Here is an 18706-nt window from a genome sequence, read left to right as displayed (position 1 = left end):
CTCCCTCTGCCGCTCCTCCTGCTTGTGCGTGCTCTCTCTTTCTGTCAAATGAATAAATAAAATCTTTAAAAAAATTTTTTTAAATTAGATTGAGGGCCCATTTCACTTAATAACTAGGGTCCTGGCCTCCCTCTGGCCACAGTGCTTTATTTTAGCTTTTTTAAAAGATTTTATTTATTTCTTTTTAGAGAGAACTAGAGAGCACTGGCAGGAGTGGCAGAGAGAGAAAGAGAATCTCAAGCAGACCGTGGAGCATGGAGCCCTATGTGGTGCTCCATCTCACCACCCTGAGATCACGACGCAAGCCAAAATCAAGAGTTGGACACTTAACCAACTGAGCCACCCACGTGCCCCTTAGTATATTTTATTTTTATTTCATTTTATTATGTTTTTAATATTTTATTTATTTCTCTGAAAGAGAGAGAGAGTGCACAAGCAGAGGGAGCAGCAGAGGGAGAGGGAGAAGCAGAGTCTCCACTGAGCAGGGAGCCTGATGCGGGGCTCCATCCCAGGACCCTGGGATCATGACCTGAGCTGAAGGCAGTCGCTTAACGACTGAGCCACCCAGGTGCCTCCCCTTAGCATATTTTATATGAGGTTAGAATTAACTGGAAAAATGCATGCACAGAAAAATCTAGCCTCTTGATACTGGCCGTTTGGAATGTCTCAAGGGTCAGAGGTCTGTGGCAGTCTCTAGAGATGGCTCAGAGGAAGGAGGGATGCCCCGAGGAGGCACAGCTTGGGGTGGCTGCTTGTGCTGGGGAACTCCAGGTGTGGAGTTGGTTCTGAGGCGTGGTGGGGTGGGCACTGAGTGAAGGCTTCTCATTCTTGTGGTATGCCAAGTCTTGTTGTCCAACCTATGTAGCTGCAACCACAAACTGTTACACATCATTTCTTACTTAAAGCCATTATTAACTTTACTTGCATAAAGAAATACAGAAAAGGGCCGTTAAGCGTCTGCCTTCGGCTCAGGTCATGATCCCAGGGTCCTGGGATCGAGTCCCACGTCGGGCTCCCTGCTCGGCAGGAAGCCTGCTTCTCCCTCTCCCACTCCCCCTGCTTGTGTTCCTGCTCTCGCTATCTCTCTCTCTGTCAAATAAATAAATAAAAATCTTTAAAAAAAAAAAAAGAAAGAATTTAATCAATATTTTAAAAAGAAAAGAAATACAGAAGAATTCCTTTTGAACCCTCCCTTCCCTAGTATGAGTTGTTTGTGAGTGGTGAGGACTTACTTACCTAACACCTGCAGCTCAGCCGCTTGCCCAGTTTGACATTGGTTAATGGAAATTGCCATCTTCAGAAACCCTTAGGAAATGCTGAGACTGACTAGATCATTGGCCTTAGCGTGAAGTTAATTCCTCAGAAAACTTACTCTCTTGGCTGCAGCCATTGTCTCTATACTGTTGATATCTCCAAAAGTAAGCTGACGAGGTTTTTATGTTGTTTTTGAAAAAAGAGACTTTTAAATCTTTTTTTTTTTAGATTTTTATTTATTTATTCATGAGAGACAGAGAGAGAGAGAGAGAAGCAGGCTCCCAAGGAGCAGGGAGCCCGATGCGGGGCTCGATCCCAGGACCCTGGGATCATGACCTGAGCCGAAGGCAGACGCTTAACCATCTGAGCCACCCAGGCGCCCTGAAAAAAGAGACTTTTAATTCACATAAATCCATTTTGTTTATGAATCTGAATCTTCAAGATGTGAAAAGCTTGTTCTATGTTCTTAAATACAACAACTTAGGGTGATTAAAAATTGAAGTTGGGCACCTGGGTGGCTCAGTCGTTAAGCGTCTGCCTCCGGCTCAGGTCGTGATCCCAGGGTCCTTTGATCGAGCCCCAAATAGGGCTCCCTGCTCCACGGGAAGCCTGCTTCTCCCTCTCCCACTCCACCTGCTTGTGTTCCCTCTCTCACTGTGTCTTTCTCTGTCAAATAAATAAATAAAATCTTAAACAAAAAATTGAAGTATAATTTACTTACTATTAATGCACAGATCTGAAGTATTCCTTTTGATGAGTTGTTACAGTTGTATCACCATGAAAGCACAATGCAACACAGAATATGGAATATTTCCATTACTCTAGAATATTTCCTTGTGCCCCTTTCCTGTTCAGTCCTGTACCCCCACCACCACTTCAGCCACCACCACTAACACCTTTTGACTACTATCACTATAAATAAGGTTTGCGTTTCTATACTTCATATGAATGGAATCCTACAGTACGGTGGGGTTTTTGGTCTGTATGTGTGCCTGGCATCTTTCACTCAACATATTTTTAAGATTCATAGATGTTGTTGCATGTATTCATAGTTCATTCATTTTTATTGCTTTACTATATTTCATTGAATGACTGTGCTGTAACTTGTTTATCTATTCACCTATTCATGAACATTTGGGTTTGTTTCCAATTTGGGGCTCTGATGAATAAGGCTGCTGTGAACATTTTTTATACATTTTTGTGGACATATGTTTTTGTTTTCTTGGGTAAATATCAACAAGTGGAGTTGCTATGTCATTGGGTTAATATATGTTTAACTTGATATGAAACTGACAGTTTTCCAAAGTGAATGATTATACTGTCTTAACTCCCACCTACAATGTATGACAGTTCCGTTTGCTCCATATCCTCCATATCCTCTCCAAACTTTGGTGCTATCACTCTTTTTTTTATTTTTGCCATTAGTGGGTATCTCATTGTGGTTTTGATGTGTGTGTCCCTGATGACTAATGACATGGAATGCCTTTTCATGTGCTTGTTGGCCATTCCTGTATCTTTGGTGTTGAAGAGACTATTTAAGTCTTTTAACATTTTTATTTTTTATTTTATTTTATTTTTTAATTTTATTTATTGGGGCACCTGGATGGCTCAGTCAGTTGAGCGTCTGCCTTCGGCTCAGGTCATGATCCCAGGCTCCTTGCTCCCTGGGGAGCCTGCTTCCCCCTCTCTGTCTGCCCCTCCCCCCTGTTTGTGCGCTCTCTCTCTCTCAAAATAAATAAAAATCTTTAAAAAAATAAAAGATTTTATTTATTTATTTGCCAGAGCGCATGCACGAGAGAGAGCACAATCAGGGGGAGTGGCAGGCAGAGGGACAGGGAGAAGCAGGCTCCCCAACGAGCAAGGAGCCTGGGATCATGACCTGAGCCAAAGGCAAGACACTCAACTGACTGAGCCACCCAGGCGCCCCAGTCTTCTAACATTTTTACAAGTTTGGGTTCTTCATTTTTTATTGTTGTTTTGTAGGAGTCCTTCTGCATACAAGTTACATACAGTATATATTTGGAAAGTATTTTTTCCTAGTCTCTGGCTTGCCTATTCATTTTGTCTAATGGTGTCTTTGACTGAATAGAATTTTTTTTCCATTTGAAATACAGCTTATTGATGGATTATGCTTTTTGTATCCTGTTCAAGAATTCCTTACCTGACCTATGGTCTTTAAAATATGTTCTGATATGTTTTTCTAGAAGCTTTGTAGTTCTGGCTTTTGCAGTTAGGTGTTTCATCTATTTTGAGTTAATTTTTGTATAAATAGTGAGAGAAGAGGGGTCAAGGTTCTTTGCTATATGGACATCCAGTTGTTCCAACACCGTTTCTTTAAGAGTTTCCTTTCCCCCATTGAACTAATGATTTAATACTTCAGCTGAGGGGTGCCTGGATGGTTCAGTTGGCTAAGCAGCTGCCTTCAGCTCAGGTCATGATCCCAGAATCCTGGGATGGAATTCCCGCATCGGGCTCCCTGCTCCCCGGAGAGTCTGCTTTTCCCTCTCTCTCTGTTGTTCCCTCTGCTTATGCCCTCCCTCCCTCTCTCTCTCTCTCTCTCTCTCTGTCAAATAAGTAAAATCTTTAAGTATATATATATATATACTTTAGCTGAAAAACAATTGACTGCATTTGTGTGCTTTGCAGGGTAAAGATAGTATTACAAGGCAGTAACTTTGTCTTTAGAAATCCCTAATGGCTCTTTTAGAAGCCTGATGCTGAAAAATAGAAAGCATAATTTGTAATTTTAAAGAAGAATAGTTACAGGGCAAACTATTATAGATACATTTTTAAATAGCTTGGCTAGAACCACCCACACTCTATCCATCTGCAAGCTTCTGAAGAGCTGGATGCTTCTAATAGGATCAGGGAGACAATCTCAGAACAAGTGGTGACACTTGAAAAAAACTGCAGTTAATCAAAAGAATTCTTAAAGATATACCAAGAGGTACTTAGGATAAATAGAGAATAATCTGACAGAGAAAACATTAACTACTCAATTCCTCTATTATATTTCTCCTTTTATCAAAGACCTAGCTGCGTGGTGTGTGTAGGGGGTTACCTATCTGGAAAAAGCAGGGTCAGGGAAGGTAGAATACCCAGTTCTCAGAACAGTTTTGTTCTCCTGATCCATTTGAATTACATCCCTAGGGTCTGAGAAAACTAGCAGGTGACCGTGCTATAGCCCCATATACTATCAATAAACTTTTGAGGCATTATGAAGCAGAGGGAGATGCCAGAAGTTGGGCGACATGCAACATCTGTCTCAGTTTTTAAAGGGAGGCTGATACATTTATTCCTCAGAAAGATACTAGAACATTTTATTAAACAAATGGCCTCTGAGCACAGGGAAAGACAACTGGTGAACACTGAAACGTATATGGGTTTATAAAGAACAACATCATCTAACATTGATTGAGGGCTAATTGTGCCGGGTGCCTAAACTGTGAACAGTTGGTTACTGGCCTTGAGATTTTGGTCAGTTCAGACTCCGTGTGTGTGCATTTGATAACAATATAATATTTTAAGTTAGTTATTTTGGCTTGAAGACATAGCCTGCTAATCAAATTTGCATCTGATACAAAGCTGGTACAAATAGTAGATAAGTATTCAAAAAGATCTCAACTGGTAAATAAATGCCCAAGTTAAATGACATTTATTAGAGGAAAGTTTTAAACTTTGGTTCAAAAAAACTAATTGGTACACCCGTGTTCATAGCAGCATCATTCACAGTAGTTAAAATGTGAAGCAACCCAAGCGTCCATGGACACATGAATGGACAGGCAAAATGTGGTGTCTACGTACAAATGGAAATTAGGGAGTTCTGTCTGTAAAGGAGTGTATCAGTAAGCTTTTGCTATATAACAAACAATTACAACAAACATCACAATTCAGCAGCTTAAAAACAAATGTTATTTCTCATGATTCTTTTTCCCCCCCCCAGGTTTATTGGTATATAATTGACGTATAACCTCGTGTAAGTTAAAGGTTTACAATGTATTGATTTTATTTTCTCATGACTCTTTGGAAGATCTGGGTGGTTGTTCTGGTCTGGGTCAGCTAAGCTGGAACTAGATGGCCTAGGGTGGTCTCACTCATATAACTAGCAGTTGGCTTTGTGTCAGGTGGGGCAGTGAGGATGACTTTGGTCACATGTCTCTTGTGATCCAGCAGGATGGTCTAGGCTCATTCACATGGTGATGGTCCAAGACAACCCAAGAGCAGTAAGAGAGGAAGCCTTCACGCACAAGTAGTTTTCAAACCTCTTGGGTCATTTTGCTCTTGTGCCGTTGGCCAGAGCATGTGACATGATTAAGTCCAGAGTCATTGTGGAAGGTGATTCACTATCTGATGGCATGAAAACAAAAAAAGGGAGTTATTGTGGTCATTGTGCAAACGACCTACCACCACCTAGGAAGTTTAAAGGAAACATAAAAGTTTCATTAGAAACATCACAGATAGAGGCACCTGGGTTGCTCATTCGGTTAAGTGTCCTGTTGATTTCGGCTCAGGTCATGATCTCCTGGTCGTGAAATCGAGCCCCGAGTCAGGCTCCGTGCTAAGTATGGAGTCTCCTCCTTAAGATTCTCTCCCTCTTGGGCGCCTGGGTGGCTCAGTTAGTTAAGCGACTGCCTTCGGCTCAGGTCATGATCCTGGAGTCCCGGGATCGAGTCCCATATCAGGCTCCTTGCTCAGCAGGGGGTCTGCTTCTCCCTCTGACCCTCCCCCCTCTCATGTGCTCTCTCTCTCTCTCATTCTCTCTCTCAAATAAATAAATAAAATCTTTAAAAAAAAAAAAAGATTCTTTCCCTCTCCCTCTGCTCCTCCTGCTTGTGCTCTCTCTCTGAAATAAATAAATATAAATAAATAAATAAATAAATAAGGAATCATTCCTCACAGGTAGTTCCACAATGTAGAAGACTGAGGACTTCAGGTCCATCTACAGAGGAGTTTTCTGACTGAAATGGCCCCAGAACAGAAGCGAGCCACCAATAAAGGGAGGGTCTTGTCATTGGATGTGTTGGACAGGTCGTATGACCTCTTGTCTTTCTGATCAGCTTGACCTGTTACATCCTGTCTTCCAGGGAGCCTTTTGTGCTTGCACACCACCTGTGGCCCTGTTAATGATGGCTGTTCTCTATGCTACACACATGTGTCTGTTGCTCTACCTATACTGAATAACAGATGTGTTTACATGCCTATCTAGTCCATGAAATGGAGTTCCTTGAGGGTGATTCACCATCTCAGTGCCAGTGTCTGCAGGAAACTCTGTTCCATCCTCAGGTTGCCTCCTGGTGGTCATTTGACTATGGCAACTCCAGCCATACTGTCTGCGTTTCAGACAGAAAGAAGGGAGAAAGAGGGGAAAAGGTGCCTGTCAATGGAGATTACCTCCTTTAAAGAACAGTACCAGAAGCTCTACCAAATGGTACCTTCTTCCTATATTTATCTTTTTAAGATACATCTTTTTTGCAGGAGAGGTTAAGAAACACAGGTTTTAGTTCTGTGTGTTGCATCTGGTAGAAAAGGATTCCTAGGCACCTTCTGCCCAGGGTCTGACTCCTACTCAAGCTGCCTACGGAATACGTTATGCACTAACACCAGAATTCCCAGAATCTGTGCCTCCTCACACACACAATGAGGTAGGGTGTTCTTTTTATCATAGGCCTGGCTACCTTCATGACTATATTCTGTCACTTGGAGCTCCTAGCTTCATAACCCATGGGATAGGGCAGGGATCAGCAAACGTTTTCTATGAAGGGCCAGATGGTAAATATTTTTTTATTTTTGTGGGCCATATGGTCGATGTGTCACCTACTTTACTGTTGTATTACAGAAGTAGCCATAAATAAAGAAATGGATGTGACTGTGTTCCAGAACTTAGAAAAATGAGGGCCAGACTGGATTTGCCCTCCATGGTGGGGAGTGGGTCTCTTCCTATGGTTTTGAAGAAGCTGTGGCTCCTTGGACTAGGCATACAGAAGGTAAGATAATATTCCACCAGTCTGGGAAGAGCAGAGTCCACAAATCCCAGCTTCTGCACAAGTCTCAATAAGTCAGGACTTTTGGGTTCCCTGTTTCTCTTAATGACACTACAACTTGTCATTTTATGTTTGGAACTTCAGTGTCATTTTTAGGGGGTCCCATTTCATGAAATATAACTTACATATCAGTAAATTTACTCCTTTTAGTGTACAGTTCTGTGGGTTTTGACAAATGCACACAGTCATGTAATTAACAGCATAGTCAAGATATAGAACAGTTCCTTTACCACCCATCCCCCCAAATTACCTGTAGCTCATTGCAGTTGATGCATGCCCCCAGTTCCAACCCTTGGCAATCACTATTTTCTGTCCCTGTTGTTTTCCTCTTCCATTATGTCACGTAAATGGAATCACACGGTATGGAGCCTTTTGAGTCTGGCATCTTTCAGTTAGCATAATGCACTTGAGATTTATTTTGTCAGTTGAGTGCATCAGTAGTTCATTCGTTTGCTTTACTGCGTAGTATTCCGTTGCATTGACATACTGTTTGTTTATCCATTCACCACCAGTTGAAGGACATTTGTGTTGTTTCCAAGTTTTGACAATTACAAATAAAGCCAGTATTAGACATTAGAAAAATAGACATTAACATACAGGCTTTTGTGTGAATATAAGTTTTTGTTTCTCTTGGTAAATACCAGAAGTGGGGCTGCAAGGTTATATGATATGTATATATTTAACTTCATAAGATGACAAACTGTTTTCCATGGTGGCTATACCATTTTTTATTTTCACCAACAATGAACAGTTGCTTTATAGCCTTGCCAGCATTTGATACCAGGTTTTCTGAATTTCAGACATTTTAATAGGTGTGTAGTTACATTAAATAAGTTTCAATTTGCATTTATAGTTAATGCAGTCTAATAACTAATGACTGTTAATATGGTAGATTATAGTAATTGATTTTAGAATGTTGAACCAGCCTTGCATTCCTGGGATTAAATTCTCTTAGTCATGATGTGTTCTTTTAACACATTGTTGGATCCCGCTTGCTAATACTTTGTTGAGGATTCTGTGCCTGTGTTTATGGAAGATCTTGGTCTGTAGTTCAGTGTTGATTTTGGTTCTTCCCTTCCTCCTTATTACCCCAAATCCTGTTGATAGCTGTCTGCTCCATTTCATTCCCTCCATCAAGCCCTCCTTATCTTTTAGTTGATATCGTAACTGGTTCTTTGTCTAGAGTCTCTTAAATTCTTTTCCACCTAATTCACATAAAAAAAATGTAATGGTTCTCATTGCTTACTGTATTAGGGTCCAGGCAGGAAACAGCCAGCACACTCAAAGGGTTCATTGAAAAGTCTTTAATAAAGGGATTATTTACAGTGGTGTGAACAGTAAAGGAAACCAACCTACAAGGGATGGTGGAGCACCCCGGGACCGACTACCACTAGTAATGTTACCACCTTAGGCACAATGGGAAAAGGGTGGGGATACCAGAACTCAGTAAAAGCTGTGGCCATAGAAGAGGGGTCCTCAGTAGGTACTTTGACCCTGTCAAGGAACACAGACCCTGCCAGAACTGCATCCTGGTAGAGAGAAGGCAGAAAATAAATAAGTTCATCCTTCCATCCATTTATCTCTCCTCCTGGCGCTTCCCATTGGCTGAACCCATAGCCTGGAGCCTTGGAATTGGCCTCCAACTCCTGAGAGAGCAGGGCGGAGAGGGGATCAGGTGGGGAAGGTGGGGCACACCAAGCATATAAGCGTACCCACCTATCAAAGCCCAAATTCCTTAGGTTAGTGCTTGGTGGTACCAGCTCTGGCTCCTGCACACCTTTCTGAAATTTGGGTTGTGTTTTTTTCATCCTTTTGTGTCACAGCCTTCCTGTTAGGCCCTCCATAAAGGCGTGATGTATGAACAGATCAACACTGGTTTGAATGGTGGATCTGAGGCAAGCACTTGCCAAGCCACACAACAGAATGAACTTTCCTGGCTCATACTTAGCATAAAGGAGTGAAAGAAGAGTTGTTCCACACATACAAAACCTCTGTTTTTACAGAGGCTCGGGGAAGCTAAGTAACCTGCTCAGGGTTTTACAGTTAGTTATGGCAGCTCTGTCATATACAGCCAGCTACAGAACCCTGGAAAAGTTACCTAGCCTCTCTGAGCTTCTGTATCCTCATCTGCGGAACGGGACTATGTGGACTTAGATGCACTGTATGTTACACTAAACATTGTTTGGCCTACTGCACTTTACTGTATTTTAGCTCAGAGTATTCTTTATATTCCTACACAGCTTTTGAAGAGGAGACCTCTAAGTCAGTCAGAGAAATTTTTCTAAAATGATGTATGCAGTGACTTACTATGGGCCCAGACCCTGTTATAAATGCTTTAATATTAACTCATTTAATCTTTAACTCCCCTATCAGGTAGATACAACTATCCCCATTTTACAGATGAAGAAACAGAAGCACAGCATGATTTAAAAACTTACCTGAGGTTACCTAGTTGGTAAGTGGTAGAGCCAGGACTTGAGCCAGGCAAAGTGGCTGCAAATTCCATGCCTCTAACCTCTGCGCTGTCTTCCCCATAGCCTTGCAAAGTCCTGTCAGGGCACTTTCTACCCTTCATTCCTGACCAGCATGTGGTCATTAGAGTGTACGGGAACTAGGCAGGGCTGACTTTATGGAGATCTTTGGAGGATGCGAAAGATATATGTACAAGAATGTTAAGGGCAGGGAGTAGGGAAATTTTAGGGGTTAGAAAGGGTAGTCACTGAAATAAGGGAAACCAGCTCTGCCTTCCTGAACAGGAACTACCTAGTGATCAAGCCTGCCTAGCTTCATGCCATCTGGCTTCCTCAGAAGCCAGCTGATGCCCCTTTATGGGTGTTGATGAAGCTGCCCTTTAAGTCACTGTCAGTAAAACAGAGGTTATTAAAATGTCCTCTAATCCGTTCTGTTATTTTAAGCCACCAATACAAACATACACCCAAATATAACTAGAGCATGAAGAAATGAGGTGGGAGAGAAGAGGAAGTGTGCTCTGGTCATGAATTTAGAGAGAACATGGATGTCCTTGTTTATAGTGGTGTGTCACTCTGGCTCTCATAGCTGTTGGTAATTAATGACCCACAAAACTTACGCAGGAGCTTACTTGTCTAGTGCTACAAATTTGACACTCTCAGGCTCCCAGAATGTCAATTATATGTAAGTAGCCAAAACAACAACAAAACAAAAACAAAACTGCAAATGCAAGAGGTGACCAAAATAGCTGAAGGGGAGAAGTCCAGAACATGATAATTATAGAACATACTATGTGACTGACCTGTTTCTAACTAGAACAGAAGTCTCTAAGGGCAGAATTATCAGCAAAGAGGAAAAAGACATAGCTGAGAGTTCATAGACATTATTCATGATTATTAGAAAGAATGATGATTAAGATAAAACCCAATGGTAGAGTGCAGGGGGCAAGCCAAGATCCACAGTCCCAGAGAGTAGAGACAGGAGGGCAGGAAGCTGATAAGGGTCTGGAGGTAGAGACAGCCCAAGTCATGCTTATTTCAGTGGTTCACAAAGGCACAGGTGTCCTTCAGGTAGGGTCAAGCGGGCTATACTGGCAAACCAATCCCTAAGATAGACATGTAAATTACATAGTACATTTGTATCTACACTAGAAGCAAAAGAGATGCTCAATCTGAAAATGAAATTAAGAAAACAATTCCAGGGGTACCTGGGTGGCTCAGTCAATTGAGCATCTAACTCTTGATTTCAGCTCAGGTCATGATCTCAGAGTTGTGTGATCAAGCCCCGTGTCAGGCTCCCCACTCAGTGGTGAGTCTGCGTCTCTTCCCCTCTCTCCCTCTACACCTCCTCCTGCGTGTACTCTCTCTCTCTCTCTAAAATAAATGAATAAATCTTTAAAAAAGAAAGAAAAAGAAAAAACAGTCCCATTTACAATAGCATTGAACAGGGGCAACTGGGTGACTTAGTCCGTTAAGCGTTTGCCTTTGGTTCAGGTCATGGGTCCTGGGATCGAACCCTGCATCAGGCTCCCTGCTCATGGGGAACCTGCTTCTTCCTCTCTTCCCGGCTCACTCATGCTCTCTCTCTCTCAAATAAATAAAATCTAAAAAAAAAATCAAACAAATACTTAGAAATAAATTTAACCAAAAAGTGTGTAACTTACTCTCTGAAAACTACAAAACATTGTTAAAAGAAATTAAAGAAGACCTAAATAAATGGAAAGGCATCCCATGTTCATGGATCATAAAATCTAATATTGTTTAGATGACAATATTCCCCAAATCTACAGATTTAAAGCAATCTCTATCAAAATCCCAGATCGACAAACTGAACCTAAAATTCATAGGAAAATGCAAGGGACCCAGAATAGCCACAACAATATTGAAAAAGGATGAAGTTGGAAGACTCACACTGACTTCAGAACTTACTGTAAAGCTAAAGTAATCAAGACAGCGTGGTATGCATAAGGATAGACGTATACAGCAATGAAATAAAATTGAGAGTCTCTAAATAAATCCATATACTTATGGTCAACTGATTTTCAACAAAGGAGTTATCATTCAGGGGAAAGAACAAACTCTTCAACAAATGGTGCTGAATAACCACATGGGGAAGAATAAACTTGGACGCCCCTACTTCCCAATTTCTTCTTCCCCACTATCCCTACCACTAATTTATTTTCTATTTCCATGGATTTGCCTGTTCTGAACATTTTACATAAATGGAATCATACAATATATGGCTTTCTGTGACTAGTGTCTTTCACTTAGGGTAATGTTTTCAAGGTTCACCCATGTTGTAGTTTGTATCAGTACTTCATTACCTTTTGTGGCTGAATAATACTATGTTGTATGGACATACCACTTTTTTTTTTTTAAGTAGGCTCCACAGGCATAGAGCTTAAGATGGGGCTTGAACTCACGACCCTGAGGTCCAGACCTGAGCTGAGATCAAGAGTTGGACACTTAAGTGACTGAGCCACCCAGGCACCCTGGATATATGGGTGTAAAGCTCTGGAGGGGAATCTGGGCTTGTGCTGTAGATTTGGGAGTCACTGGTATACTGATAAAGCCTTGGACATGAGTAGATAAGAGAGCATGTGGAGCAAGAAGAGAAGAGGACACCTCAAGAACTTCAGCATTGAAAGAAGTGGGGAGCCCAGAAGTGGCACTCAGAAATTATCAGAAAGGTGGATGTCATGGAGGGGGAGAGGGAAGAGAGGTATATCCCTAGTACTTGCAGTTGAGGAATGAAATAGTTACGGTGCATTTACTAAAGGAATGCCATGTCTCCCTGACAAATAGGTTGACTCTGATCTGTGAGGAGATGCAAGTGAGGCAGTGTTATGTGGATTAAAGTACAACAGCAAAGTTGTACATTTGAGTAAAACTTGTTAAAATTTGGGATTTGCAGTGACCAAGTAAGATTTTTTTTTTTTTAAGTTTTTATTTATTCATCAGAGAGAGAGAGGCAGAGGGAGAAGCAAGCTCCCTGCAGAACAGGGAGCCCCGTGCGGGACTTGATCCCAGGACCCTGGGATCATGACCTGAGCTGAATGAGCTGAAGGCAGACACTTAACTGAGCCACCCAGGCACCCAAGATTTTTTAAAGATAATTGGAAGACTAAGGAACTAGAAAGTATTTATAAAATTATTTTAAATGGTACAGACCCAGTGGAAAACAATATAGTGGTTCCTCAAAAAATTAAAAATCTACCATATGGGGATGGCCAGGTGGCTCAGTCGGTTAAGCGTCTGCCTTTGACTCAGGTCATGATCCCAGGGTCCTGGGATCGAGTCTCTAATCAGGCTCCTTGCTCAGCAGGGAGCCTGCTTCTCCCTCTACCTGCTGTTCCCCCTGCTTGTGCTGTGTCTCTGTCAGATAAATAAATAAAATATTTTAAAAAATAATAAATAAAAATCTACCATATGATCTAGCAATTCTACTTCCAGGTATATACCCAAAGGAATTGAAAGCAGTCTTAAAAGGGGGGGGGGGGTCTTGAAGAGAAATTTGAACACCCATGTTCATAGCAGCATTATTTACAATAGCTAAAACATGGAAACAACCCAAGTGTCTGTGTACAGATGAATGGATAAACAAAATATGATATATACATGGAATGGAATATTATTTGACCTTAAAGGGGAGGAAATTCTGACACATGCTTCAACATAGATGAACTTTGAAGACGTTACGCTACGTGAAATAAGCCAATCACAAAAAGACAAATACTGTATGATTCCCCTTCTGCGAAGTACCTAGAGTATAGTCCGACTCATAGCAACAGAAAACAGAACATAGGGGCTCCTGGCTGGCTCAGTCAGAGCGTGTGACTCTTGATCTTGGGGTCATGAGTTCCAGCCCCATGCTGGGTGTAGAGGTTACTTAAAATATATATATATATTTTAAAGACAAGAAAGTTGAATGGTGATTGCCAGGGGCTGGCAAGAGGGATTGGGATGAGGAATTAGTGTTTAATGGGTACAGAGTTTCAGTTTTGCAAGATGAAGAGTTTTTGGAGGTAGGTGGTGCACAATCTGAGTGTATTTCATATCACTGAACCTGTACACTTAAAAATGGTTAAGATGGTAAATTTTATGTGTATTTTACCACACACACAAAAAAAAGAATTAAACTTGAAAAGAAAATGATGGTGACACAGGCTCATCCCTATAATCTGACTCAGTGGGTCTGGAGTTACTGGTACCTAACACACAGCCAGAGTGGGGACCCCTGGTTTAGCACATGGGCTGCTGTAGGGGGAAACCGGGTAACCCTGATCACACCCAAATCTCATCTTGGTTTCCAGGATGACTTTTGTTTAGTTTTTTGTTGTTGTTGTTTTGTTTATTTTGTTAACTTTTTTCATTTAAATTCAATTAATTAACATATAATGTATTATTGGTTTCAGAGGTATAGGCCTGTGATTCACCAGTCTTATATAATACCCAGTGCTCATTGCTTCACATGCCGGTCTCAATGTCCAGACTTTAGTTTTGTTCTTTATTTTATTTTTTTAAAGATTTTATTTATTTATTTATTTGAGAGAGAGGGAGCACAAGCTAGGGGGAGGGACAAAGGGAGAGGGAGAAGTTGACTCTTCACTGAGCAGGGAGCCTGACTCGGGGCTCTATCCCAGGACCCCAAGATCGTGACCTGAGCCAAAGGCAGACGTTTAACTAACTGAGCCACCCAGGAGCCCCTTTATTTCATTTGATAACCCTTGTGATCAGAATTAAAAACCACAATTCATTGTAGAAAATTGGGCAGAGTTTGAAAAAGAAAAGTCATCTATAATCCCATCAACTTGAGTAATCATTATGAAATTCAGGTGTATTCTGGTCCTTCTAATGTCATGTGTAAAATATGCTTACAAATAATAATATGGATATCCTTGTATATTCTCATTCATATATACTTCTTTTTATTATTATTATGTTAATCACCATACATTACATCATTAGTTTTTGCTACATATACTTCTCTTGTGCTTTAAAAAAATGGATATCATACTTCCTCTATTGTTTTGTTTTCCCTCTTTTCAATGAATATATGGTGATGTCTTTCAGGTCATTGAGGGTATTCTACCCACCCCACCCCACCCCACCCCCGGTTTTCATCTGCTTCACAGTGTTATTTATCTTACCCATTACTATTATTGAACATCTAGATTGTTTCCCAGTTTTTCACTTATCATAGCCAGTGTTGGACTGAGTATCTTTATACAAAAAATAACATTTTAAACTTCCTGTTATTGTTGCTAGTTTGGTAGTTGAAAACATTTTTATTGTTGTTGTTATTTTTTGTTTATAATGAATACTTGCCTCTGCTTTCTACCATGAAATTTTAAATTATAATCTGCATAGCACCTAGGTAGTTCTCTTCCAACTTGTACTGGTTTTTGTTTCCCCTCTTTTCCTTTTTCCAATATAATATCATAGAATCATGAACTTTGACAGTTATGACCCTGATGGTTAAATGATTGGACCAGAGTCACACAAAACATTCAGGAACAGAACAGAACAGAGATTTGGGAACTCAGCTTTACCTGTTTTTCATTCTTCCTTCTTCCAGTAGATGGATATTGCTAATATCCTTAAGTCTCCATGGGAAAAGGTTTTGCAGCTTTTCATTTTGGAGCAGTATTGCATTTGTGCTTTTGTGGCGGAGAACTTGTTGTTTCCAAATAAGTCCAGAAGGTAGCCTCAGCTGAGTGTGCCATCCACTAATAGCCAGTATAATGCTTGCTGTTCCAGGAGCCATGTTTGACCAGGACTGTGGGAAGGTCGTATTCATGCTGGAGGCTCTTGTGAGGAGATGAGTTGGTGAACAGAGAAACCGGCATGAAGATGCTCCCAGGAGTGGGCGTGTTTGGGACCGGCAGCTCCGCCCGGGTTCTGGTCCCACTGCTGAGGGCAGAAGGGTTCACCGTGGAGGCCCTGTGGGGGAAGACTGAGGAGGAGGCAAAGCAACTTGCCGAGGAGATGAACATCACCTTCTACACCAGCCGGACCGATGATGTCTTGCTGCATCAAGACGTGGATCTTGTGTGCATCAATATCCCCCCTCCACTGACCCGGCAAATATCTGTGAAGGCTCTAGGTATGGACAGTCAGGCCATAGCAGGGGAAGGCTGTGTCTCCCTCTGGGTGGTCCTTGTGTGTCACTGCTCTCCTCTGTGCTGGGGAGGGCACACTGGGGGCATGTTACAGCTGTGGGAAGAAATGCTCCAGCCTTCCTCGCCTCCATAAGTAACTCCCTGAGCAAAAATGAAGCCTTAAGAGTTGGCCTGTCACAGGGGCTAGAGATTATTACATGTCGTGCAGTGTGGTACTCGCTTTGGCAAAACAGACATTTCATGCAATATAAAGTTGGCCTGTTTGAAGTCAGAGTTCAAAGGCTTGGGCAGTAGGAAATTGATTGTGGCTGACATGTTTGTTCTTCCATTTCCGTGGCACGTAGCACCTCAGAGAGGAGAGGAGGGTGTGTAGCAAGGCTGCCATTTCCCATGTTTTGTCAATCCTTCGCTAGATAGAGCGCACACCCTTCCTGCCAAATTTTGCAATCTTGTGTGCCGGAAGGCAGGAAGGCTCTCTGATAGGGTCCACAGGTCTGCCTGCTCACATCTCTGCCCCCTTGGGAAGCAGTAGACAGGGCGGGGCTTACTGAGCTGTTCTGCAATTTCTTTTGGGCTTCTCTTCCCTGTCAACTGTAGGTGACTTTTTTTCTTTTTCTGATGTAAATGAGAATCGAATTGAATAGGAACACAAGCCGGTAAATATTCATCCAGCAGTTACTTTTGTTTTTAATGCCTCCTCTGTGCCAGGCACTGTCTTGATGTCTTTCTGTACATTCAGAGCAGTGTTGGATCAGAGCCCTGCCTACCTTCAGATTTCACAGTTCAATTGAAGACACTAGAGATCACACACATTACAAAGTAGAAAAGACAAGACTTAGGTAACAATTCAGGTGGCAAATTATTAATTGACAGAGAAGTTGTTTTATGTAAGGTGATAGGAACAAAATATATCTCTGATGCAGTCACAGATCTCGGGGCCCAGGAGCTGGTATGCCATCAGGCTTGACCACTCCTGGCCACTGCCATGGTGGAGAGTCCAAGCCTCTGCTACTTGTCTCCCTTGTTCTGAGGAGAAAAGAACGTCTGTCACCTCTGGCCCAGTGTGTTGGTAAAGATAAATGTTCATTGGAGTGAGCAAGAACATGAGTCTGGTGGTTGATTTGGGAGCACGTACATTTGGCCAAATACTGTAGATGGTTTGTCTTTTTCAGAGAGCAGTGTCTAAAGATGTGTGACACTGGAGCTAGTCACTAGATTCTTAGGAGGGCAGGTAGTGGCTTTCAGATTTAGTTTAGAAGTAGGCCTAAGCCAACACTTTAACAGAGGGCTAGTGCAAGGGGACCAAGCTACCGTAGTCATTTGATTTCTTGCCATCCTGTGGCGTGAATGCAGGCTGGTGAGGCCAGGTAATCCAGAGGCAGTGTTCTAGAGGCTCTCAGTCTTCTTAGATTCTAGGGTTCCCACAGAAACCATCGCCAAGCTGTGTAGGAAGAAAGAGGAAACCCTAGGGTTCTTTGGCCAAAAACCTGCTGTTTTCTGATTCCTGGTACAGGAAAACGCTGGACTTGCTTTTCTTATAAATAGGAAGGACAGGGATGACCAGAGATGTGTGGGATCTTATGTCTCAGCCCTGGTGAAGCAGGGTCGTCTGTCTTTTCTCTGCATCTCTGTTGTCAGGAGGTAGAGGGTGTGAATGAGAGTCCTTGGTCTATTATAGGCACACAGTCCCAGGGTCAGGTTGGTGGGTTTGGGAGAGCTCATGTCAGCTGGACCTCCCTTCAGGTACTGCCACTCAAACCCCAAAGGAGTTGCTGAGCATATTGTGACCATGAAGTTCACTCCCTGTGTCCTTTCACTTTTTTAAAGAGTCGTTCATTTATTTGAGAGAGAGAACACGAGAGCATGGTGTGGGGGCAGGGGCAGAGGGAGAGAGAATCCCAAACAGACACCCCGCTGAGCACGGAGCCCTATGCAGGGCTCGATCTCATGACCCATGAGATCATGACCAGAGCTGAAATCAAGAGTCCCACATTTAACCAACTGCGCCACCCAGGCGCCACTCACATTTTTTTTTTTTTTAATTGAGAATTCTCACTTGACATAAGCACATGTGGAAATGGCCAGGAGAGAACTCCTCCAATTTTCCCGAAGTACTGGGTGTGAATGTAGGAACTGCTGTAGACAGAACACCATACTGAACTTTACATCAGACCCTACTTTTTTTTTTAAGGTTTTATTTTATTTTTTAAGTAATCTCTATACCCAATGTGGGGCTCAAACTCACAACCCAGAGATCAAGAGTGACACACTCCACCCACTGAGCCAGCCAGGTGCCCGACATCAGACCCCACTTGTGATCTTATTTCTATCTCTTTCAAACTCTCTGGACTCCTGTTAAATAGGGGGTCCCAATTCCTTCCCCTTTTGGCCTTTCCAGCATGATATATGTATGACTGCCTCCACGTGCTGACCAAGAAAGACATTGGCATTACAACACAAGGGACTTCCTGTTGTCCGAAGCAGAAGAGCAGATTTGTTTAAGTTAAATTCATTTTATTTTTTAAGATTTTATTTTTAAGCAATCTCTATACCCATCGTGGGGCTTAATTCACAACCCCGAGATCAAGAGTTGTATGCTCTTCCAGCTGAGCCAGTCAGTTGCCCCTAAGTTAAATTCATTTTAAAAATAAATAAATAATAGCATTCTCCTCTGGATATTCATTAAATAAATGTTCACTGAGTTGAATGTAGTCTACAAATGAAACTAAGCATTCTGAGTCATCTCAGATATGAAAAACTTTTCTGTAGGTTGGTGAACCATGTTTAAATTAATGCCTTGAAAGCGGGGCCCATTCTTCCC

The 18706-nt window shown here is 42.0% G+C and overlaps 1 protein-coding gene across 1 annotated transcript in view; it reads left to right on the top strand.

Moving 5' to 3' along the window:
* Positions 1-18706, top strand: part of GFOD2 (glucose-fructose oxidoreductase domain containing 2) — a 37209-nt gene that overhangs the window by 10894 nt on the left and 7609 nt on the right. Inside the window, exon 2 of the mRNA XM_021703613.1 lies at positions 15524-15869. Coding sequence (XP_021559288.1) covers positions 15611-15869 — 259 coding nt within the window. The 5' untranslated portion in view covers positions 15524-15610. The remainder of the gene's footprint in view (positions 1-15523; positions 15870-18706) is intronic.

Source organism: Neomonachus schauinslandi, chromosome 16 (genome assembly GCF_002201575.2).
Source record: "Neomonachus schauinslandi chromosome 16, ASM220157v2, whole genome shotgun sequence".
Taxonomy (NCBI): domain Eukaryota; kingdom Metazoa; phylum Chordata; class Mammalia; order Carnivora; family Phocidae; genus Neomonachus; species Neomonachus schauinslandi.
The sequence above is the reverse complement of the archived record's forward strand: the minus strand, read 5'-3'. Positions and strand labels throughout refer to the sequence as shown.